At 41.4% G+C, this 26,568-nt stretch overlaps 1 protein-coding gene across 1 annotated transcript in view; it reads left to right on the forward strand.

Annotated features, from left to right (window-relative positions):
* Nucleotides 1–26,568, forward strand: part of LOC147727211 (transmembrane channel-like protein 1) — a 371,185-nt gene that overhangs the window by 320,777 nt on the left and 23,840 nt on the right. The window contains exon 16 of the mRNA XM_086963587.1: nt 9,173–9,412. Coding sequence (XP_086819713.1) covers nt 9,173–9,412 — 240 coding nt within the window. The remainder of the gene's footprint in view (nt 1–9,172; nt 9,413–26,568) is intronic.

The following is a 26,568-nucleotide window of genomic DNA, read 5'->3' on the forward strand; positions in this document are numbered from 1 at the left end:
CTGCAGCTGCAGTCGGGGAAAAGCAGCTTCCATCGGGCGGAACTGAGAAGTCTCACTGCCGTTGATATCACGCGTTGTTTTTCCGACGAGCTGACTATGGTAGAGGGACCACCAATTTCAGATCAGTGGAAACAAAGGATTTGGGGTGCATACTCACCCCTTTCTTGTTCTGCCGGGCAGAGTTCAACATGGATCCCTTTCTCCAGGTCCCACCTTCATAGCAGCATCTTCAGCGCAAAGAATATGACCCTGTTTGCGGTGATCTACTGACAAGTCCATTGTGCACCATATACACACTGCCTGCACTACCCACAGATGAGCCGGACTCTGGCAATGGGTAGGTGTTATTTTTCCACATGTATCATGTTTATGTGTGCATTCGACACATATGCAGTTGAAATTCTCAAACAGGCATCAATATAAACGGTAATCAATTCTCCACCACCACTAGATCTCAGCTGCCATAACACAAGCTTCGGGGTCAACTCTCAATAGGGGGGTCGGGAGATCACATCACTGCAGTCTTCTAGATGCCACGGCGGGTGGGCTGTTGGACTGCCAAACTTGTAATCAGGCACTCAGTGGAGAAAAGTCCACTAACAGCCAATATGCTTTCGAAATCAAAACAATTATAGCACTAGCCTATGTCCGTGCCACAGAGGTAGTAAATCACTATAACTTACTAATAGAAATCCCTTTCTACCAACAAAATGAAGACAAACACAGTCCCCTAATGGACTATTTCAAAGATACATGGGTTGGCAGACTGCATCAGTCAGGAAACAGATGTCAAGCAAAGTACCAGATATCATGTTGGAATGTCCATCACAGCACCTTGGCAGTGAAAGGATGGAACAATGCCTTCCAATCCACACTAGGCAGAACTCAACCTACTTTATGAAAAATGTTCAAAGCATTACAAAAAGAGCAACGCCACCAAGAACTAAGAATAGAACAAGCTGTTACCCAAATTGCCTCTACACTAAGCAAACAAACTAAAAGAATGTATAACATGTTGCAATTTACTTCAATCTCTTTATAAATATCAAAGGACCACATTACAGAGAAATGATAGCCAAAAGCATATTATAAATTAAATATAAGTCCATCAAAAACCTCAAAAACGACAACAACTGTAATCCAACAAATCAAATCATTTTTCTCTTTTTAAATAATAACATTAAAATTTTATTACATCAGTGAAACAATTGTATACAATCTCCAAGTTATTAAACACTGATATAGCAAAATATATATAGTAAATACTTAAAAACTATACCAATAATCCACCAACCACCAATATAAAACAAGTTCAATACATAACATCAAATAAATGCAACACATATTCAAAATAATTGCACATATTAACATACACATAGCATAAACAATATAATATCACATTTCCCATCCACACAAAAAAGTAAGAAATAAAACTTACTGCTTTGCAGCTGCAGATCTTTCTCCATCCCCTCATAATAAAAAATAAGAATCCACAAAAAAGACAAAAATCTGAAAGCAAATAGCCCCCCAAAGTATGCAAACATATAAGTGATGCAATTACATTTCCTCAAAGTAATCCAAAATCTGCAGGTTCCATACAAAAAAATAAAATGTATTAAAAAAAAAAGAACTGGTCCAGGAAATTCAAAAAAGGAAAGGAAATCTAAATAAAAACCTGTGGTTTATTATAGTAAAAAAAGAATTAAATACAAAAAAAGTAAACTCCAAACTCCCATACAAATAGTCCAGGAACAAAACCTGTAAGACAAACGTTAAACTTCTGTCAGAGCGTCGCCTGCATGTTCCTGCATGGTGTGGCATACATGCCACACCAGGCAGGAACTGGGTGTGCATATCCAGGGGGGCACTACATGTGCCCCTACGTGCGCCCCCTTGGGCCCAAATGCAACAGGGAGTCCTATGAGAGCCCATTAGTTGCCTCACTGCCACCCTTTTCATGGCAGGCTTACTGCCATGGAAAGGGTGGTAGTTTGGTAACTCAGAATATGCTTGGCTGTGCTGCTGCGATACCCCCAGCTTATTCCTGCCTCAGACCACCACCCCCACGCCACAGGAACCTGGATCCTTGATGCAGGTGGGGGCCTGACTGCCACACTCAGAATGTGGCGCACAGTGCCGTAGGGTGGCGGTGGTCGGACCACCACTGCAAGTACGCCATTCTTGTAATCAGGCCCTATGTGGTGTGGTGTAGCTCTGGCTCCTGTGTTTGTCATCACACTGGTACTGCAGGTCCTTGATGTTAGAAGCTTTGACAGATCCACAAACTGGAAAATATTTTTTTAGTAACATAAATATCATAAACCAGTGGGCTTCAAAAACATTTGTCACCAAATACCCACTTCTGCTGCACTCCTCCACATACATTTCCGTGTTTCTTCTCCATTCAAATGAATCGATATCAATGCAACTAATAGTGCTGAAAAATAATTATTTGGTAAGCATTTATTTTGAAGAAATAAAAAATGAAAAGGAGTGTTCAATTCTATACAGGATTATCTGTTACAAAAATCAACAGATGGTTAAACTGTTCTCCAGCAATAGATAAAGTATTCATGATGTGATGAATAAATGTTATTAAAAAAAAAGTTATTTGAATGTCCTATGAGTTCACGTGAACTCATAGGTCATTCAAACCAGGAAGCAGAAAGGATGAACATAAGATGGGAACACAACACGCCATCAAGTGGTACAAAATTTAATATATGAGGATTTTTGAGAGAACAGGAGCCAACATGGGGTGGAAGACAAAATTTGATGTTGATCAAGCCCTGATGAAGTCCCAAAAGGATGAAACGTGTTGGCTTGGCTGAATGGATTGCTTCTATCAAGTTGGCATTTTTTTTAAATAGAATTGGAATCAAAGCAATTTGCAAGACTCCTGAATAACTTTTATTCATCTCATTATGACTACGTGACCTATTGCTGGAGAAAAAGTTAATCATCTGTTGATTTTGTAACATATAATCCTATTTAGAATTGAACGCTCCTTTTTATTTGTTATTTATTGACCATGTGTTGGTGTAGCTTCTTGGCAATAGGGTCACAAAAGTAGAGCATTGGAGGAACCAGAATTTGTATAAATTACACACCAGTGCGCTGTTTGGAGCCCACATTGCCAGTGTGCTTTTTTCTAGTATTTATTTTGAAGAGGTAATGTGCTCTAGCATTTTATTTTAGTAGTTGCAAGGTAAAATGAGAATTTTAATATATGTTGCTTTCATATTTTCCGATAAAGCACATCAAATACAAACACTTTTTACAAATTAACAAACTTTAATAATTTTCCCTATTTTTTTCATGGATAATCTCCACCTAAATGATGGAGATCTCCACCATAGTGTTGGAGATCTCCATCCAGGTGCCCAAGATCTTCACATATGTGTGAAAAGATATGTGTCAACATTAGACTTGTAGATGTGGCTCCACCCCTGGTGCTGGCATGTAATTCTATATTTTTTTGTACATTTACATTCAGAATGGTGTAAATACAAAAGTAGTAAATGTACTCCAAAGGGTAGAGTAAATTCACATTATTTTTTACCGTTGTGAAGAGACCTCAATGTCTTGGTGGGTGTCACTGCCATGACCTGCCATGTCTTACACTTTTTGAAATGTGGCTGCTAATTTATTTGCATGTAATGGTGTCAATCCATATGTGTGATATGTTTTTTGTACATAGTGCAAGAACTACACAAATTAAACATTGCCCACAGGCTGTAGACATAGCCTCATTGGTATATTGCCAGTCTGTGCTTATTAGAAGAACTGCCAAACATATTGATTTAAAACTTTGTATAAAACGTGAATGATTTTCATAAACATTGGACTATTTAGGGTCACCAGGTGAAAAGAGAAATGATTCAAATGTATCCAGCAATACTTTTACTAAACTTTTATAGTCAATATTAAAGATGGATTGAGGCAGTAGATCATTGAGAACATTCACCCTCCACCTCCAAATTATTCCTGGTCATAGGTTATCATTCACATTTTTAGGACATTGGATTATTAATTAGTGGTAGCCCCATTCAAATAATAAACATTACCCTTGTCAGGGTGAACTGCAGAAGTCGCTAAAGTATTGTGTGCTTAACCCTCTGTTTACAGAATTAATGCTTTACACAGACAGTAATAAAGTGACAAAACAACACAAGAAAAATCCAAACTAATTAGAAAACTAGAGTACTTTTTAATAAACAAAATGATTCCAAAACAACAAAATCTTTAATGTTTTTAGTAAAAAATAGCTAAAAAAAAGACCTAGGGCCTCATTACGACTACTGCAGTCCTATGGACCGCCACAGCCATGATAACGGCGATGTGGTACGACCGTCCTATTACGAGTTTGGCAGTCAGACCACCAAAGGGCCTCTGCAACCGCTGGGGCTCAGTGATCTTTCGGCAGTGTTGTAGTGGTATGGGGCCGCAATATGCTGTTAGTACTACTGCGTACAGCCAAGCGTATTATGAGTTTACTCACATCCACCCTTTTCATGGTGGTGAGCCCGCCATAAAAAAGGTGGTGGTGAGGAAACTAAGGCGGCCCTACAGGGCCCTCTGTTGCCTCTGGGTCAGGGGAGGCATGCAAGGGGGCACATGTTGTGCCCCCTTTTATGCATGCACCCCTAGTTCTTGTATGGCATGGATTGCACAGTCCATGAAATACAGGAACGTGCTTTGGTGCTCCCATTACAGTGCCTTTTCATGGCTAAGATATGAGCCTTAGAAAGGCACCACTGTGGGACTGCCAAAGCACTGCCCGCCAGACCAGATTATGGGGCAGATGTATCAAGATTCCATTTTGCGATTTCTAAATAGCGATTTTTAAGGAATCGCTATTTAGAAATCGCAAAATGGGATGTATGTAAAAAATCCCTATTTTTTAGCGATTTCTTAATCTTCCTTATTTGCGAATTCACAATTTGCGAATTCGCAGTTAAGGAATAATTTCCGAATCATTCCAATGGGCCAGGAGGCCCATAGCAATGATTGTGAAATTAATCTCAATTTGCGATTCGCAATTTGCTAATCGCAAATTGAGAATAATTTCAAGGGTGCAGGGGTGTCTCAAAGACACGCTGCTGCACCCCTGAAATGTACATGTGTGTGCATATGGCGCACATACATGCCCTATGGGCATGTGTGTGCGTCACACCTTCAAAAGTGCCAAATTGTGCATTTTTAAAAGAATTCGCAAATTAACATCAACTACAAGTTGGTGTTAATTTGCGATTTCTTAACCAAAATTCGCAATTGAAAAATGCTACATACATAGCATTTAAGGAATCGCAAAATTGCGATTCCTCAAATGCTATGGCAAAAAAAGGAATGCAAATGTTTGCGATTCCTTAATTTGCAAATTTTTGATGCATGCCAAAACATGCAAATAGACCGTTTGCGATTCGCAAACGGCTTGATACATCTAGGCCTTAAACTCCTAATCTGGCGGGTGGTATGCAGATTGCTTCGGCGGTCTCGCAGAGGGGCCCTGGTTATGTTATGTTATGTTATGTTACAAGTTGCTTATAAAGCGCATGTACACCCAGGGGTTTCATGGCGCTGCTAAGAACATACCGAGAACTGAAGGAGACTATACATGCACACCTATAAACAGCTGAGTTTTGAGCAATTTCCTGAATTTAAGTAAGTCTGTACAGGAACGAATCTCCAAGGGAAATGACTTCCACAGTCTGGTGGCCAGGTATGCAAACCGTCGTCCACCTTGGCGTTTCTGTTTACAAGCAGGAGTGCTCGGTAACTGGAGATGCGACTGATTTTCCTGATCTTTCGTAATTGAAGAAAGCATTTGGAGACCACTGAACCTGCTTGGTTTTTTAGTGATACGTTATTATCTATAATGACCCCGAGGCTCTTCACGGAGGTAGAAGGTACTGGTGAGGAACCTAGGTCTGTCGGCCAGTACTGTGGGCCCCAGAAGATCTTACTTTTGCCTGTCAAGAGTAATTCCGTCTTACTAGGGTTGAGCTTTAGGTGGTTTAGATCCATCCATTGGCGGATGAATAACATGATGGTCTGGAATACAGCAACTGACTTAGGTGAGTTGTCAATATTGAAGGTAAGCTGAAGGTCATCGGCATAGTTGAAAGTCGTTAAGATCATTTCCTTCAGTGTTCGAACCAGAGGAAGAAGGTATAAATTAAACAAATGGCTGATAACGAGTAGCCTTGTGGAACCCCAAATGATATAGTTAACTTGGGGGCTGTGAATGAGGCCAGTCGTACAGATTGAGTGCGACCTTTGAGAAAGGAACTAATCCATTTTAAGGCCGGTCTGACCCGGTCTTCCAAAATACTATGTTTGACCGTGTCAAACGTGGCTGACAGATCTAATAAAACCAGGGCCTGTGGGATATCTTCATCCACCTTCTTATATAGGTCATCCAGGACTGCCAGTATTCCGTTGAATGTGCAGGGCAGAAGCCCGCCTGGTGAGAATCTAAATACCTTGACATTTCCATAAAGCTAGGCAGGCATTTTGCCATGTGTGCTTCCAACACTTTCGCCAGGTAGGGGAGCAAGGAGATCAGACGGTAGTTTGACAGATTAAGAGGGTCAGCTCCAGGCTTTTTTAAGAGAGGGACCACAATCGCTTTTTAAACATATTAGGGACATAGCCCTGAAGTAAAGACTTGTTAAGAAGGGTTATAGCGGCAGTTGGTAGAGCAGAGAATATGTCCTTTAAGACATAGGATGGGCAGCAGTCCAGAAGGGAGCCAGATTTCACTTTGGACAGCAGGTCCAAAAAACCTTGATTACTAATAGCCGGAAAGGCATCCAAGGTAAGGCGATTAGTAGGTGAGTCAGCAGAAATCTCCTTTATATTTGAAATAGGAATGCCTGCTTTAATAGCAGCTGTTTTATCCAGGAAGAAGTTATTTAGGGAATTGCAAAGATCTTGGGTGGGAATGGGGGGAGGTAAAATTCTATCTGCGAGACTGGCAAAGTGGTAATCAGACCCTAATTTTGTACGTTTATCTGGTCTTGAGAGCCTCAGACAAAGTCACTAGTAGTTAAGGCTCAATGCAATGAGATGCGGGCTGGATACAGAGACCAGGTTCATCCTGGGCTGTGAGTTACCTTTGGACTTAGAAAAATTCTTGAAGATTTCTGGAAAAGGTACAGCCTTCAGCGTGGTAGGGTAGCAGATAATAGCCAAGGAGGAGGTAATCAATTACAGGGAGCTGCCAGATGAAGTCTCAGTGAATGTATCGCCTTGTTCGCCCTAAGTTAGCAGGGTATGCCCAGATGTGGGTCCCCTGCTCACTTTGCCACTGGATTCAAGCTAGCCTGCCTGATGACGGCTGATTAGCCAGAAACCAGTCCCAGGATGCTTGTTTCCGGTGCAGGGAAGACATGGCTTGGTAGTTCGCGCAAGACTGGTCCCATGAAGCACAGGGTCAGACTGATTTGCATATGGCCATGTCTGAACTGGGGTGGTGGAGTGAGCTAAAGAATAATGATGAATTAAACCCTGATCAGTTGACTGGGGGTGAGTGTTTGATTTGCTCAAACGCTCCGCCCATCATCCCCTTTGGTATCGCTTTGTTAACCCTAAGTTGGCAGGGTATGCCCCGACGTGGGTCCCATGCTCACTTTGCCGCTGGATTCAAGCAAGCCTGGCTGATGACGGCTGATTAGCCAGAAACCGGTCCTAGGATGCTTTTTTTCCGGTCCAGGGAAGACATGGCTTGGCAGTTCGGGCTGGACTGTTCCCGTGAGGCACAGGGTCAGACTGATTTGCATATGGCCATGTCTGAAGTGGGGTAGTGGAGTGAGCTAAAGAATGAGGATGTATGACGTTACAACGCATGCTTTTACCACGCATGCCTTTACAACGCGGTTTTTACAAAGAAATGCCTTTACAACGCATAGTGCTTTGGGGCGCTGGATAGTGAATAGTTTAATTTACTATTCCAACTCCAGTCCCCGTGGATAGTAGGGAAGGTGTTGGATAGTACATTAAACCTATTCCCTATCCTAGAGCGCCCTCCAGTGCAATGCGTTGTAATGGTTTGCGTTGTAAAAGTTGCGTCGTAAAGGCACTGCGTGGTAAAAGTTGCTTTGTAAAGGATGTTCCCCAAAGAATAATGATGGATTAAACCCAGATCAGTTGACTGGGGTTGAGCATTTGATTTGCTCAAACGCTCCATCCATCATACCCTTTGGTGTCACAAGGTCCACTGGTAGCATTTATTTTAGAGGACCTGGGTATAGGTAGCACCATTTTACTAGGGTCTTACAAGCAAATTAAAGATGGCAATTGGGTGTAACTCAATTCTACCATGTGTTAAGGAGAGGGCAGAGGCACTTTGGCACTGGTTAGCAGTGGTAAAGTGTGCAGAGTCCTAAAGCAACAAAAACAAATTCAGAAAAAAATTGGAGGTCATAGGAAAAAGGTTTGGGGATGACTCTGCAGAAAGGGCCAAGCCTAACAATGTCCCTTCCGCTGATGTTATTAAGTACAAAGGGTAAGTGATGTCAATTCTCCTTCCCCTGGCATTTTGGTAAATCGACATCTATGGATAAAAACAGGAAGGATTCTGTCATTTTTGCCCCATCAAGAATCCAATGTAAACTTTCCAATACTAATAGATTTACCACAGGAACAACCATGGAAGAAATGAGAAGAGAGATGAAGAAAGAGAGAGGGAGAGAGAGAGAGAGAGACGAGGAGTGAGAAGGGACAGAGAGAAGTAAAGACAGACAAAGAGAGATGAAGTTAGAACGTTAGAAAGAAAAGAAAAATACAGCGATAGCTGGCAGGCAAATGAGAAAAAGGGAAAGTCTGAAAGCAAGTGACAGCAGAGAAAGTGAGAGAGAAGAGAGAATGAAAGACAACGAAAGAGAGATGGAGAATATCGAGCTTTTGCATTTACCTCTTTCTCTCTCTCTCTCCTTAAGGCTAATGATCAACATTGTTATTTTTTCTTGAGGTAACTAGCATATGTAATGCCTCATTTGACGCAGCATGCATATTATATTAAAATTACCACTAAACAGTACCCCTGTGGTTTGCAGCTGTCAGTGATATCATTATTGTTTATAGTTGAACATGAACAGATATGTTTACTTTATTTTGTATCAATGTAAATGAAAGTTCCTATGAATACATTCTTTTCAATGTTTTCCAGGATGGGTTCCTTCTATGCGCCATGCCTTCCTGCTATCAATGTCCTCCGTCTCCACACCTCTATGTACCTGCAGTGCTGGGCCGTCATGTGCTGCAATGTTCCTCATGCACGAGTCTTTAAAGCTTCCAGGTCCAACAACTTTTACATGGCAATGTTACTTTTCATCCTGTTTTTGTCCATGCTACCCGTCGTCTACACAATCGTCTCCATTCCACCATCTTTTGACTGCGGTCCTTTCAGGTGATTCAAATTTATATTGTCTGTCTGTCTGTCTGTCTGTCTGTCTGTCTGTCTGTCTGTCTGTCTGTCTGTCTGTCTGTCTGTCTATCTATCTATCTATCTATCTATCTATCTATCTATCTATCTATCTATCTATCTATCTATCTATCTATGTATTCAAGCAGTATTAGAGTTTATGATTTACGAAAACCTTTGCTCTTCCGCTTAATACTATTGTGGGTGAAGCACAGCAGGTCTTGTGACATATGTCTGCACTTAGACAATTGTTATCTTATGCAATAGAGGTGTGAAAAGGGGCACTTTCAAGGGATTTGAGCTCACCACTCACCTTTAACAATATGTGTAGCAGATTAGAATGCTTTCACCCTTTAATTTTTAACCTTCAATTGTTTTCTCTTATTTTAAATCACATTTATCACTGTAAAGTAAAAGTTGTTTAGTATGATGAAGTGAAAACCTTTATTTATTAATAGTAATTTAAGATTTACAAATCTTCGGACAGCCAATACAGTCACATTGGGATGGGACATTCTAAAAGTTGGAGGGTGGGTTCAATGGAGAGTGGATAAGTGTGAGAAAGTCAACCTTTTTGCTATGATCATCCTCATTTTTTGACTGAGACTGGTGGCTACTGACTTTACTGTGCCCTTTGCTCTGCTAAGCAGACCCAGGGCCACAGTTTTGTTTAAAAGGTATATGGAGTGGCTACAGGAAGCTTTTGATATCCTGATACCACTCTAAACCACACAACAGAACAAAAGAAAACAAGCACCTTGGAGACATACAGACATAAACGACATAAAACTACAAATTAGAAAGCTGCAATGTGCCTGGCTCAAAACAAAAAACAAATAAGACTTTGCCTACAGAAAATTAACAGATTATACAAGTCAGCTATCAAAAAAGCAAAGAAAAGGTACTATTCAGACAGAATTCAAAATGCTAAACGTGCAAATAAAGAATTCTATCAAATACTAAATGAATTTTGTAAAATGTAAATGTATTTGAGCTTGCACCCGTCTGACCCTAGTCCACCTCAAACTTTCAAGACAATTCTTCTAACAAACTCTCCTGCCACTCCAGGAAGAAGAATCATCAACGATTCTTTAACTACCGGAATATTTTCAGAAGAACTCAAAAATCGTACATATGCCCTTCACAAATTAAACTTGGACCCGATAAACCCAGACAACCACAGACCCATTATAAATGGGCCTTTCCTGGGCGAACTGATAGAAAGAGCAGCGTTTGCCCAGATGTCACAATTGATTGAAGAGAATGCCATACTTTCAGACATCCAAACAGGAGTCAATCCGGGAAGAGGCACAGAATCTACCCTCCTTGCCATCTGAGATGACCTGAAGAACACAGTTGACCGTAACAGGGTTGCTGCGCTACTCCGTTTGGACCTCTTGGCTGCCTATGACACAGTTGACCATGACATTCTGAAACAAACACTCCCTGAAGCTGGCATAGAGGGGACTGCTCTAGACTGGATAACGTCCTACCTTTGAAACAGAACTAATGTCATCCATACCTTACCTTTCTTGTCCAAACCATACTCCATTAAAGCTGGGGTCCCTCAAGGCTCTATATCTCGCCTATGCTTTTCAACATCTACATAAAGTCATTACTGGTACATATCAATCAATTCCAACTCACGTGCTATAACTATGCAGATGACACAGAAATACTCCTTCAACTGGAATGCCCCAAATACATTGGAAACTCGCCAGTTTTCAGTTGTCTCAGATCCGTGGATCAATGGAAGACTTGGTGCCATCTCAAATTGAATGCTTCCAAAGCGGAAATACTCACGTGTGGCGAATGGAAGATTATGACCTGCTTGCCTACAGGCTTGATGAACTGGGATCACCGCCTAAAGTATAGTAGGAAGTAAGAAACCTTGGAATGACTATGAACTCCAAGCTATCGATGAATGCCCAAGTGGCCAAACTAGCAAGATCAAGCTTTGTTACTATTAAAACTCTGTGACAAATTTTCCCCCATTTGGGATTACCACACAAGGCCCAAGCTCACCATCTCGCTTGTTTTGCCCAAACTCGATTACGCCAAAAGCCTCTACCACGGATCACTTTGAACAACCATGAAAAGACTACGACGCATTCAGAACTCGGCTGCCAGATTACTCTTGCATATCAAACCGCGAGACCACATCTCCCCTACCTTGAAATACCAGCATTGGTTACCAGTTGCAAGAAGATCCACGTTCAAAATGCTTTGTATCACCCACAAAGCGATACATGGAATGGGGCCACTCTTCATCAGGAATAAAATCACCAAACACATTCCACAAAGGAACCTCCACTCTAGAGTGGCCCCTCAGCTCAAAATACAAAGATACAAGAAAAAAACATGGGTGGCACATCCTTCTCTGTTCAAGCAGACAAACTATAGAACTCTTTACCCCCCAACATAAGATCCACAGACAACCACTTTATCTTCAGAAAACAGCTCAAGAATGGGCTCTTTTTCACATAAGCGCCATACACAAACAGAAATATACATCATATCCCTCTGTATATAAGCATTTCTTGTACTATAGATATATACCTATATATGTGTATTGCTTTGAGTAAACATGCATAATAATTGTGTTTAAAAAACAATTAAAACAATTACAACACTTGAAACCAGAGTTTATCTAATGTGTCTTTAATCTCTATATACTTACTTTCTTTATGCATCTATATACCTTCCATGTACTGGGATCTATATATTTTTTACTTTTCTCCCAAAAAAAGCTTATTCAATGCACTGTCCTATTTTTCACCCTATACCTCTATCAATATCTTTAATCTACCTATACGTCCTTCCTTTATGTATCTATATACTTTCCATGTACTTATGGATCTATATATTTATCACTTTCTTCTAATTCAGCATGTCCAATGCACTACCCTATTCCTCACCCTATACCTCTCTCGATATATATTTTACATCCACTCTCTCAGTCATCCCAAACCCCATACCACTAATATGATCCCCACAATAGCCCTTTCTAGAGTCTCCCCTATTCTACCCCTTCTTGTGCCATCTCACACCTCTTTTACTATACTGATCCCCCCAAAACAAGCCTTTCTAAACTCTTCCCTCTGACTCTTCCCCTCCACATAGCTTTTTACTCATCCCAAGCCTCCTCCTACTGCTATGACCTCCAAAAAAAAATATAAATCCTTCTCTCTTCTATCCATCCACTGTCCCTTTCAACCAAAATAACAGACTAATATGTTCATTTCTCAATTTTCATATTTCAGAATACTAATTCAACACTATATAAATACAAACCTTTTTCCCTCTTCTATCCCTCCGCTATGCTTCTCAATCCAAATGACTGACTAATATCCACCACTCAAACTACTTTCATATTTCACTATACTATTTCACCACTAATACTTTATAGGTTCCGGAGTAGTTTGCTACTCGCCGAAAAAAGCAGTTCAACATTCCATCAGGGGTAACAGGCGCTATATAATTGCAAACCTCTTTCCCCTCTTCTATCCCTCCGCTATCCTTCTGAATCCGGGTAACCGACTAACCTATCCAGTACTCAAATTACTTTCATATTTCACTGTACTAATTCAACACTAATCCATTATGGGTTCCGGAGTAGCGTGCTACCCGCCGAAAAAGCACTTTGACGTCTCCTCAGGGGTAGTAAGCACTATATAAATGCTGCAATACAATGGTAACTAGGTGTTATTACAATTGGCATAACATATTACCTGTAAGACCCTAGTATATGGAAGGACATGTAGGTTTAGAGGCCCAGTAGATGTCATGCACTTAAGTGTGCACTGCTGTGCTGCATCCTCTCATTTTAAAAGCAGTCCTGCTTTGCAGGCTGCTTTTAAAAGTAAATTATTTGCAAATCTGTCTTTGGAATTAAAGGTATTTCCAAAGTCTCAGACGACCTTATTTATCCATATAGCTTGCTCCTGAGGTCTCTCCTAGGAGCTTCAGGGGTAGGGTGCCTTGCAACTATAAACAGGGACATTATAAAATATGTTTTAAATGCCCTGGTCAGGGACAAACTGCTAATTTCATTTTTCCCCATTACAGCCTAATGGCTCCATAGTCGAACATGGTAATACTTAAAGAAAGTATAACTACTAAAAGAAGTGAGCTAACACTATACTTCAAGGTGTGCAAATGTAAATGTAAATGTAAATGTAAATGTAGCCGTACTTGTAAAGCGCACTGATACTCCTGAGTGTCCTGGCGCTGTACTCATACCGCTAGGGAACCCTTCCTGGTTTTTTCCCCGTGAAATGTCCACTCCTGGGCATCCCCAGGGTGCAACCAGGCATCCCCAGCGCTGTAGGGGGCCGTTGTGGAGACTAAGCAAGCTATTGCCCAGAGTTGCAGCGTGGGACCCATGATTAGAATAGGCACTTTTAGATTTAGTACAACTATCACAGAAAGGTAGCTATAGGTATATTGTTTTTTGATTAACCGAAATCCAGCCTTCCAGCAGCCCTTCTCTGAGGAGGAGCCAGGCTGAGGCTGAGCCAAGCTCCCTTAATGAGGTAGAGTGGGCCTGAGCTGAGACAAAGAATTCTTCTGGTGGTAGGAGATCTGCAGCTGCAGAGCAAAAGGCAGGATGGGTGTGGAATTGCCAAACTGATCTTCAAAGAGGGAAATATAATTTGGACAGGACACAGGCTAACCACCACATCCTGCCACCCCAGCCAAGCAGGACCCCCAGTAATTTGATAAGCAGTGGGGCTGGAATGGGAGTGTTAGGGAAACTTAGCTACGCAAGCTGGATGGCTTAGCCAGATCTTAAACTCCAGGAGACAGTTTCTCCAGTTTGGATTTTAGAAGAATAGTGCTTTCTGGGTCAGGAATATGCCGCACCTTGGAGGAAGTGGTCATACCTGACGGTGGCACCCTGCACCCCATTGGTCAGGGGATAAAAAGTAGAAGATCTCCCAGCAATTAAGCTCCCTGCCTGAAACTACAAGGTAAAGGAACTGTCCTGCTGGATCCCTGATCTGCACCCCAAAAGGATTGCACTTTGAATGACTGCATCTGCTGCACACTATAGAACGACAGCCCTAAGGACTTTGCCTTGCTTCAGTAAGTGAAGGAGTGGACTCTGGTAACACAACTCCACCTGCATCATCTCCAACAAGAAGATCCCAGCTCCACAGCACCTAGAGAACTTTTAAGGTTTTGGCCAAGTGCATTGAGGGAAATGTCGCCCCAACATCCCAAGGAGCATCTCAGAGGTTCCAAACCATTGTATTTGTGTTATGGACACTTGGAGACCCACAGAGGAGCTTCTGGAATGAGATCCAGAAGTTTGGAGAAGATTGGAGAAATAATTGTAAAAATCTCCATAAGGTGACCGAACTGTCGACGAGAGTCAAGCCAGCAACATCGAACTGCGCCCCGGCCTGAGATTCAGGTTAGCGCTGCTGAGCTATGGAACTTTTCATCATCGAGGAGACTTCCAGGGGTTAACCAATGTATTATGCTGAGCCAAGCCACTGCTGCCACCTCAAAACCTGGCCTAACAAGGGGCCTCGTTTAACGTCATGAGAAAAAGTTCCCGAAGGTAAAAACTTGACCGAGGCCTCTGGCTCAGTGTACCCGACCCGCGCTCCATCGTAGTTGGCCTCAAACTTTGACTTTGTTCAAGTCAAGCGCGATCAGATGTCCCAAGTTGGCAATAAAAAGTATTTAATCTTTAGAAATTCATATCTCTGGTTCTCTACATTGGATTTCTGTCATTTGATAGTATACCCCAGTTTTATAAATTGTTTTTGGATTATGGTGGAGCAAGAAATCATTTATTGATCCCTTGACTGAGCCTTTTATTGTGATTGTGCCCTCAATATTAGTGGTAAGTACCTAATTACAACTATTAATAAATCACTTTCCAACAATAAAGAGCTATCATTTACATGTAGTTTCCATAAATGGTGAATAATTGAGTATATTTATCAATATGTGACGCAATAAGCGCAACTAGCTACCTTGCTGGGCTGTGTGGCAAGGAAAGGGAACGAATGTGCTGTATTTAACTTAAAACAGCACATTTCTGTCTGTTCCCAGTGCAGGCTCACAATGTTATGCCTAGCACCAATGCAGGCACTCTTGCATCATGATGCAAGGGTACCTGTATTGTAAGCAGTCCAGCTTCCTGCACAAAAACAGTCCTGAGAAGCAGAAATTTCTCTTCTTTGTGCCTCCCCTGGTGATGCATAGCAGTTTTGATGCATTCACAGGTCTAACACTTATGGTAAATCTGAGAATGCATCAAAATCCATGGTGCTACGTGGGAACACCAGTGCATCCTCCATGGAATGCCTCCCTGGGGCACAGTAGGGCAACAAGTGATTTGCGCTGCATTACTCCAGATTCATCAAGCCACGTAGGGCCAAGAAAGGTGGCCTTGCATGGCTTGATAAATTGCACTTTAGAGTTGCATGGTGCATGCACCCCGTTCCATGGTGCAAAAGCAACCCAACCCTTAAATAAATAGGTCCCTGAGTTTAAAGGGAATTATTAATAAATGAATTCAAACCAAATCATTAGTTTATTTCGTATTAAGATTTTTGTCAGCATTATTACAAATTTGAATGATCTAAATTCGAGATGGCAAAATAAGATGAACTAGAACATTAGTAAGAATTACAAATAGAATACATAATATGCAACAAGTGGGTTCTATGAAGAAAATCGCTAATCTAAATTAAGGAAGGGTAGATCCAGGAAGGAGTTTGGTTTAGGTAAATAAGATAAGGTGTCATCTTCAGAAAACCAAATGAAGGTTTGTAATGAGGGAATAGGAATGCAGAGGCATGACGCCTTAGCACTCAGGCTGTGGAGATTAGCAGAGGCAAAAAGGACATTCTCAGCTCGGAGTCAGCAGGAACGTCCGAGAACTGCACTCTTTCTCTTAGCTAGTCTAAGGAACACACACTATTATAATCCTTCTGGACATTAGTTCCAGCTTTTCAGCATGTTCCCACTCTCATAAACTGATCATTTTTATCCAAGCTTTGGGAGCAGGGGAACTCCCATATTTTCAGACTATGATAATGGTACAAACATGACTACACCATTGAGTTGTTCACCAGAAAGAATCTTGTGGTTCAGACAGCTCTTTCCACGAGTCCCGCTGACAGTCATCTTCCTCTCCTCCCAATGGGAACCTCACTATCAGTTGTCTAAATACATAACAGATGCCCTTATACTAGCTAACAGAAGGCTTCTGTAAAAATACAGCATCTGCAATGAGAAAAAAACCATCTTGTGCCAAGCAACTGTGCATAAATGAGAGCTGTCCTCTTAGTCTTAATGACTAAAGTCAGCAATAAAAATGGTATTAACATTAAACTAAATTTATTAATTTCAGCATATTAACCTGAGGGTTTGCTTATAATAGCAAAATGGGGTTACCTACTTCAAATTACATGGTGAATGTGCACATGTTATTTTGCATGGTGAATCGCACTCTATTAATGAATGCATCTAGTTTTGCAAATTGAGAAATTGTACTCTATCAAGTCAAGTCAAGTCAAATGTATGTTTATTTAGATCATAATCTTTAAACAAGTACAAATACACAGTTACCAATTTTAAAATATTCTTCAAAAGGGATAAAAAGGAAGTAGTTGCAATTAGAAGTGCTCCTCAGCCGATTAAAAATCATCCACACATTATATCCTTAACTTAAAAGCAAACACCAAAGACTATCGTTTTTTGGATGATCCTTACTCTTTAAAAGATATAAATACATTAAAACAACCCTTTTCACTTAAACAGTCTGTGTAATTAAAAAATTCCTGAAACTTATTCCCCCTTGCTTGGAATCTCTGTACTGCCTTTATATAGTTCCCTAGGATAATTGCAATTTCGATGGAGGGCATATCTGTAGGGAGATTGATCGCCTGCACCCGTGTTCTTATATCATGTTTTAGAAATATTGGGCGCAGACATAGTTTACGCAGTTCTAATATAGTTCGGCAATCCAACAGGATGTGCACTATATCCCCTTTTGTGCACAGGCCACATTTATAGTTCCCTTTATTGTCTAACATTTTCAGTTTAACTTCTTTATTCATCAACCACAGGTTGATCCCGATTCTCATCCTCAGTATCTCCTGCCTATACCAGCAACTTGGTAGGATATCCAGGTAGGGGAACCAGTTTTCCTTTGACCAGGAATGCATCATAAATTCTACTGATTTTTTCATAGTTAGATATTCCATATCAGCCCTTCTAGAAACTGATTGCCCATTTACTTTCAAATCGCTCTTGGTACAAACTATTTGTTGGGATTCTTGGCACAACTCCACCTCTAAACATTCACATGCCTGCACCATTTTTTCCCAGCACGATTTTGCCCATTTTAGGCTGCTATTTTGAACCTCTTTCCTACACCATTGTGCAATTTTTTGGCCTTTTACGTTTTCTAAACGTTTCCAAAATCTAACCACCGTTGTTCGTGCTTGCACATCCCAAGATTTTGTTCCTATTTCGGTTCTTATTGCTTGAACCATCGAGGATTGAGGGAGGGATAAAAGGGTTTTCAAACATTTCCCTTCCTCCAGGTCCCAGACTCCCTTACCGCTCAAATAAAGGATTTCTGCACCGTAGAGGCCTTGCGGGGGTATCATTGCACTAAAGGTTTTTAGTAATGGGCGGTGGGACATATCCCCGTAATCCCGGTTAAATTTTTTTAGACCGGAGATTGATGTGTATGTTTTGCTTTTTGGGCTTCCAGATGAGTGTGCCAGCTTAATGTCTTATCGAACCACATCCCTAGGTATCGATATTCATTAACCATTTCCAATGTAAGATCATCTAAAAACCAAATTACCTTTTTTCCAAAGCATAACATTTTTGTCTTGTCTAAATTGACTATTAAAAATGTTCTTGTGCAGTATTCATTAAAGGATTTCAGCTTTCTTTGGAGACCTAACTCAGTTGGGTCCACTATTACCAGGTCATCCACATATAAAAGACATGGCACCTTTTTCCCATCCATTTTTGGGCTTGCACTACCCTCTACCTCTAAACAGACGGGTAAATCAGAGAGGAAAATGGTGAATAACTGTGGGGCCAGAACGCAGCCCTGTCTCAGGCCATTTGCTATAGGTATTTTTTGCGTTAATGACCCCTCTGTATCTCTAATTACCTGAGCCCAATTACCTGGGTGTAGCTCTTTTATTATCGTCAACAGGTCTTTAGGTATATTTTTCTCGGTAAGGATTTCCCATAGACAATCCCGATCTACTGAGTCAAACGCTGCTCGGAAGTCAACGAAACAACAGCAAAGCTTGCCATTTTGTTCCGTTGACTTCCTCGTCATAGCCCATAGTGCAAAGCAGTGGTCTATCGTGGAGTGCCCTTCTCTAAATCCTCCCTGTTCAACAGGTATAATTGAAAACTCCTCGACCCAAGTATTTAGTTGATTTAACACAATTTTTGAGAATACCTTCTCCCCTATTTCTAGCAGGTTGATCAATCTGTAGTTTTGTGGTCTGTCCATACTACCTTTTTTATGGATTGGCCTGATTACAGAGCCTTTCCAGTTCAGTGGCATTAAGCCTTCTGTTAATATTATATGGAACATCTGGGAGAAAAATCTTGCCCACCACTTTAGCTCTGATTTTGATATTATTGCTGGGAGATTATCAGGCCCTGCAGCACGAGTTAACTTCAGTTCCCTTATTGTGTTTTCTACTTGCTGTTCGTTAAAAACTAGCTTTAAGTCTTCTGATATTTCCTGCCAGGGTTGGGACTCTGTGGCTCTTTGGGGATCCCGTGCCCCATACAACTCCCTTAGATACTTTCCCCAGGCTGCTTCACTGACGACACATTTCATTTCTCCATCTGTTGGGGCGGAAGCTGCCTTTACCAGTTTCCAAAATTGTCTTAGATTTTTATTTTCAACAGATCCATCCAGCATTTCTCTTTGTATGACCTTTTTGCATCGGTAACCATTTTTTTAAGTTCGGCTTTCAACTTATTTAAATATTTTTGTCTTTCTTTAGTGTAGTTTTTCCTTTGTCTTCTTGATACTGCCCTTATCTCCCTTTTTTTAGATTGGCAGTCAGTAGAGAACCATTTCGCTCGGCAAATGAGGATTTTTGTGCCCTTTCTTTTCTCCTTTTTTAGTTCTATTCTAAGACACTGAACTACTCGGGCTATCTTTTCTATACACCATAGGCCTTTAGTTTTTCATGATACTCCTCAGTTAATCTTGTTCACTCGTTTGTGGTAATCAATTTCTTGGGGGATCACTTTCTCTCTGGACTCCCACCTTCCCCCATATATCCTTAAATGCAGAGGCGCGTGGTTACTGATTTCGCTTTGTTGTAGCTTGAATTCCCGTACTAGAGGGAAATTCCAAGCTAACATAAAAATGTAGTCAATTTGACAGTTCTGTGCCCCTATTTTGAAGGTCTTCCCTGCCGGGCAGACTGTTTTAACTCTTCCATTTAGGCAAAAGAGGCCCTTTCCCCCAACAGATTTGCTAATTCTAGATCCTGTTTCGAGGGATCGCATACTGGGAAGCAAGCATAATTTATTCCAAAGGCATCCAACAATTCTTTATTCCAGAGATCGGACTTCTTTGGGTGTAGCTTCTGGTTGAAATCCCCCATAATGATCAATATATCTGATGCATATTTTTCGAGTAGGGAGTCAATGTCCTCTTTAAAATACCCCATCTCAATCGCATACTCTGCCGCATTATCCCACTGCATATATACGTTTATAACAATCACCATTTCAAAATTCTTTTCCAAGATTAAAAGGTCTAATCTACAAGCCAGTAGCCATTTACATTTCACATTTTGCTGGGTTACGTCTCTTAGTACTTTTGTTGAGACTAGGGTCATTAAGCCCCCTGATGCACGGCCCACTCTTTTTCTCTCAGCCGGTCGGTTTAGTTGTAAGTAACCCTCGATGAAGGGGGTTTCGTCGCAAGTCCAAGTCTCTTGTAGGCAGGCAATTTCCACTTTTTTTAGTACTTTATATATACTCTCTTGTTTACGCTCATTGCCTAATCCATTTACGTTCCATGTCAAGAGACTTAGACTATGCCACACCCCTCCATCCTATTCTACCTCACTTAGGCCACCGTCTTCACCCCTTCCATCCATGTACCTCTCGAAGGGTTCTCCCAAATCACTTATTTGACTCCAATTATCCCATGAGTCATCCTTTCCTGTATTATTTACCACTATGTTCAGGCGGCTACCATCTTCTATGTTATCTCTTAAAAGCCTCACCTGTCTCCTCCCCAGACCTGCATGGCACTTTAGAAAGCTGCTACCCGGGAGTACTTTTCCCTTTATTTCCCTCTCTGGAATTAACCTTATTCCTGCTTGTATTATCTTGCTAGTAGATTTTACAATTGCCATTTTTACCAGATCCGAGTAGAGTAGCACTTTTGTTATTTCCTATGAAGCCCACCGTTCTCAGGTCTTTTGAGCCAATCCCCCTCAGGCTTATGCATTTAGAAAAGGAGGTCAGAATCTGAGCCCTATTTAATGGGTTAATTTTCCTCAATTTCTTTCCCATTTGGCCCGCTTGTGCCGATTCCAGATACACCCATTTGTTGTTATCCACCTCTGATACAATCCTAGGGGTTTCTGATTTTATCTGACTACCCTTTGCCCACCCTTGGGGCCTCATTTTACTTTCCACTCCTACTAAGACTTGGGCTTGTGATGTTTTATCTAAGTTACCAATCCTCTGATGTATTTGGTGTTGTCCCCCTAAGGATGGGTTTACTCTCTGATTTACAGGTTTCGTTTTTGGAGATATCTCGTATAAACCCTTACTACTTGGACTCTTTTTTTGTACCCTTGAAGTGTAATTTTTCCTCTCTCATTGCGGGGGTCTGCTCAGTACATAGCTCAGGGCAGAGGCGTTTAGACTTATCTGTTCCTCGCCCTCCTTTTCCTTCCCTTTTCCTCTGATTATTGTTTTTAGGGCCGGCTTCTTACCTGCCCTGCTTTTAGTGAGTACCCTTACATATTTGCAACGCTTTTTTATCAGCATAGGTCGCTTAGATATATATACATTATCTTGTACCTCAGCCGGTTCGCTCACTATATTTTGTTCTATGGGCATGGGAGTGGCTACTGGTCTTAGCATATGCGGCATCTGACCCTTGATTCCTACCAGCTCCTCTTCAATCTTTTTTAAAAACACCTTTTGCGATTTTAAAACTCCATTATTCAGCATTGTTACTTCTAAGATTCCCTGCAGTGTTTTCTGTAACATCAATAGTATGTCCTTCATGGATGATGTGGGTGATGCAGATATGTCCGGGTCCTGTGGATTGTTCCCTCACGAAATATCTTGGCTTCCTTTCCTTGAATCGTCCTGCTGGTGCATTACTTGATTGGATGAAGCCCCCACACGAAACTTGATCCATGGCTTTCATTTCCCAGTAGCCTTTCGTTTCCCAGAATTTGAGGTGAAAAAAGTTTAGGGGATGATGAGAGGCATGGTTCTGCCATTTGGAGATTTTGACTCAGGAGGGAGAGATTTATCAGCAGGGGGTCCCCCAATTCTTGTTCAATTTCTTCCTCTGGGGGCCTTCCCATGTCTTTCCCCATCCGGCTATCCTCCTCCGGGCCTGCGTTTTTTTCCTTCTCCGCCCGGTGCTCCTCCTCAAATCAAATTCCAAGTTTATTACAGGTAACTCTGAGGTTTTGTAGTGTTTCCCTACAAAGCCTCTAATGATTTAGAAGCTATCGTGCTATCTTTCCGGTTAGATGTTGAGGTGCAACCTGTTTTGGCTTGTAGAGCTATTTTTGTGGCCCTTTTATCTTTCATCTTCTTACATCGCCCCTTGCTATCATCTTCAGCAGAAGTCTGACTTTCCTGGCTCACTTCCAAAGTCCTTGATTCATTCCTTAACTCACTCCTCTCTGCACTTTCTTTGAGAGCTTCCTTGCTCAACTTCTGTTTTCTTTTCGGGTCCATCCTTCTTTATTCTTAGGTCTACTTTTACTCAGGTGTTGCTGCTGCTATTCCCTATGTACTCCCAGTTCACACTTTGTTTATGATTATTAGAATGGGGAGGTACTATACACTTTCCCTCATACAATCACTTTCACATTCACTTACCTCTGTTGTGCCGCTTTAACTGCCAGCCTGCCTTGCAGCACTTTGGTTTGCTTACTTTCTTTCTGGTCTACTTCAGATCTCCTTTCCTGCACAGAGACGCAGTGCTGATGGTCTTGGGTTTCGTTGCCCTGCGCACGTTTGTCCACAGGTGCTCCTCGGGTGCCACTTCACTATTGGCACTCCCGTACAGGTACTCCCGTGCCTGTCCCCCCCGGCCAAACCCCCCCCCCCCGCCGAACCGCTATATCGCGCCCGGTTGAGTCGGGCAGTGCACGCAGTTCAAGGCAGGCTCTGGGGGGTCTCTGTCATCTCTCTGTGATTTGGACGGGCTTTGCTCAATCTCTTAGACACTAAAATCGTCAGCTTCTTCCGCGTTCTCACTGGATCCGCAGCCGCTTTGCTGCCGCGTTTTGCTGTAGCGTTCTTGCGTCCTAGCTTGTCGATCAGCTAGCTCTGCGCTCGGACGTCGGATCTATGAACATTCTGCACGTTCTGCTCCGCAGCTCCGCACTCCTCGTCCTCGCGTCGTCAGGCTGGCAGGGCACAACAGACATAGAAAAGGGGTAAAGGGTTAATTGAATGGTACTCTATCAGTTATCCCCTCTGATGGCTAGAATAGCCATCACATTAAACACAAATACATCTTCAAGGAACACTTCATCTCCCTGCTAAGTCATCTATCTTGCCTATTGAGTTTTTGCATTACCTGCATCTCTTTGTAAGCCTTACTCTTTCTCTCTTCCATTTCTATTTTTTCTCTCCTTTGCCCATTTCATTCCTCCTTTTTCTTCCTTGTCAAGAAACTTAAATCCCTTATGTAAAGCAATAAAGCAAACACCAATATTTTAAATAGGCTTTGATATAGCACCTAAAACTTCATTATCAATGTTTCCAAGCCAGCTACTTATAGCAGACACTCTCTTATCTAAGGTTCTTAAAACACTTGTTGCTTCTAAATCCTCTAATTCAGGTTTTAAATCAGAAAAGTTATTCGTAAATTCTTCCATTTTCTTGCTCTTGTTTGGTATGCGGATCCAGAACGCCTCAGCCAGACTCATCCTCGACATCCCACGTAACAGCCACATCTCCGGACACCTGAGAGACCTGCATTGGCTCCCCGTCAACAAAAGAATCACCTTCCGTCTCCTCACCCACGCACACAAAGCCCTACACGATCAAGGCCCGAGCTACCTCAACAACCGAATCAACTTCTACGCTCCCAAACGCCACCTCCGATCAGCCAGCCACGCCCTCGCCACCGTCCCACGCATCCGTAGAGCGACAACAGGAGGAAGGTCCTTCTCCTACCTGGCCGCCAAGACCTGGAACTCCCTTCCGACCGACCTGCGCCTGACCCAAGACCACCTCTCCTTCAGGAAGAAGCTCAAGACCTGGCTGTTCAAGCAGTAACGGCACCCCCCCTCTAAGCGCCTTGAGACCCTACGGGTAAGTAGTGCGGTCTATAAATGTCTTTGATTGATTGATTGATTATGTATGTGCAATAATGTTGCATTTTCAACATCTTACAGAATCTGCATTTCTCTGCTAACAATAGGTCCAAAGCTAACCAGTCTTGCAAAATCATTGAGCTAATTCTGTATGTACTGCTAACAAAGGACCAGATGTACTAGTGGCTAATTTATCTATTACTGTAGAAAGCTATAAAGATGAGGTCTGCACACAATCAATAAACTGTGTCTTTAACTGTCGATTCAGATACACATCTCCAGCTGATCTTCTTGTTGTACTCCCAGCTCCCCATTCTCTGATGACACCTTCGCATCATCACATTCTACTTTCCTTGTGGAATTCCCTATGTTATCGCCACACATCTCCCCCCTTATACCATCATGAACCTTAACATTTGGGCAATGTACGTACAATATAATTCACATTACAATATCACAACAGCAATTTTTAAAGTGCCTTACAATACAATCATCACATGTAACAATAATAACTTACAGTACATATATATATATGTATATATATATTCAGCTCACGGTTTCCACCAGACTTTCGCAGAGGAAAGAAACCACGCACTCCGGGGGTCGTTTTCAGTTAATTTATTAAAGTTTGCAACAGACGCGTTTCGGCGCTCCGCCTTCCTCAATGTTACAAACATTGATGGCGAGCGCCATGTTTTTAACAGCGTTCACTCGTGATCAGTGGGCGAAACAAACAAGGGACAACAAATTATTCCACCATATTGGAAGTTGTTCACAGTGTACGTCACGTTGTGAGTTAATGTACAATGTACAATGTAAGGGCTATCCTACTTCATTAAGCCCCAGTAGATGCTGACAATAATTTCGAGCATGTTTACTGACATTCGTGATTTAAATAAATGAAAACATAAATTGCGCAAAACTTGTTCTCGCATTTCATGGTGTCTCGCCGTGTATCGGCATAAGGATCTCACTTTACTGGCAACCTGACAGCCGTATTAAAGTAGCATGACACCTCACTATCAAATCACTTTGTCAATAAATTACAAGCCATTGTACTAAAACACAACAAGTGACGAGTAGAAAACATTTCGCCGTGGATCGGCAAGTCACCCTTGATTCATTTTTTGTTCCGTCCCATTTCTAAACTATAGATATCATTATCATTTCATAATATCAAAATTCACACTGTGGAAATTCTACAAAAGAGCAAAGTTTAAACGAAAAAATAATAATGAGAAAATAATAATACTAGTTCATAAACCAGTTGCAGTTGATTTATAATTTTCCTAGAGTAACTTCACTAGTTATTTTTGTCCACACAACATTATCATTACTTCCTAGTACCTAACTTGGAATGATGTTTCTCATGTTACTTCTACAGATATATTAAACAACACAAATCCATTGGTTGACTTTAGTATTCTGCGGCATTCATATAAATGAACAAATTAACAGTTCTAGGTCATTTATAGATTGTGCAATTTTCAGTTGCTTCTTCACTTTACTGGCCTATATGAGAAGCCAATTCCTCTCCTGCATTTAAACCATTTGGGTGTTTGGTCATTAAATCGATAATATATCGAGACTCCAGTCTCCTCAAACTATGCAGTCTGTCACCACCCCTGGGATTTTCCGGTATATGATCTAACCCGAAATATTGTAATTGGAAATTTGCAGGGACTTGAGCTGGATGTATATATATATATATACATCTTGACAGATAATAATATCAGCTTGCATAGTTGCTTTATTCATTCATTGCTTTACACATACCTCCCTTACTCCTCATAATTCCAAACTCCAGAATTACCACACTATTTTTTATTTCTTTTACTCTGCACTGAGGGAAATACTTACTGTCTCTTTTATGGGCAGAGCTCCATTTCTTACAACTACCCAATCTCAGTTGTTTACAGAGTGTCTCTCCACACCTCTCCTTCTATTTTAACACTTTTCATTCTTCTCTTGTGATTCATTGAATCTTTTCCACATTTCTTCACAATCAACTCTTATATTCACTTTTTCACTCAACCACACAGGGCATTCCTTCCTGCCAGGTTCGATTTCATTCAAGGATACAAATGGTTACACACCAGTCCCAGAATGTAAAGCTGTTCTGTGTGCCCAGACTTCCTCCTTAACTGTTTTCTCAAGGGAAGATGATTGGCCACAGACAACTGTGTGTTTTAAAATATTAAACTCTTCATCCTCGCTACCAACCCATTAGCCTGTGGTTTAAATAGGGCTACCTTCTCATGGACTATTCCTATACTTGAATGATAGCTGGTAATTTCCCTAGAAACAAAATGCACCCCTTTGTCAGATACAATGATTGTCATTATTCACTCTTCCATGAAAACTTCCTCTAGAAACTCAATGACCCATGCAGTGTTTACTTCCTCCAGTTTTTACAACAAACCATTTAGTGTGATAATCCACTAATACCAGAATGTATTTGTCTCTTGATCTCAGCCTTGCTACCGGCTCAACTAAATCAATAGCTAACTTTTTCATGGCCTTTCAGGAAAAAACATCGACTCCAACAGAGCTTACCTCATTACCTTGGTTTTATCACTG

The sequence above is a fragment of the Lissotriton vulgaris genome, chromosome 3_1, assembly GCF_964263255.1.
Source record: "Lissotriton vulgaris chromosome 3_1, aLisVul1.2, whole genome shotgun sequence".
NCBI lineage: Eukaryota > Metazoa > Chordata > Amphibia > Caudata > Salamandridae > Lissotriton > Lissotriton vulgaris.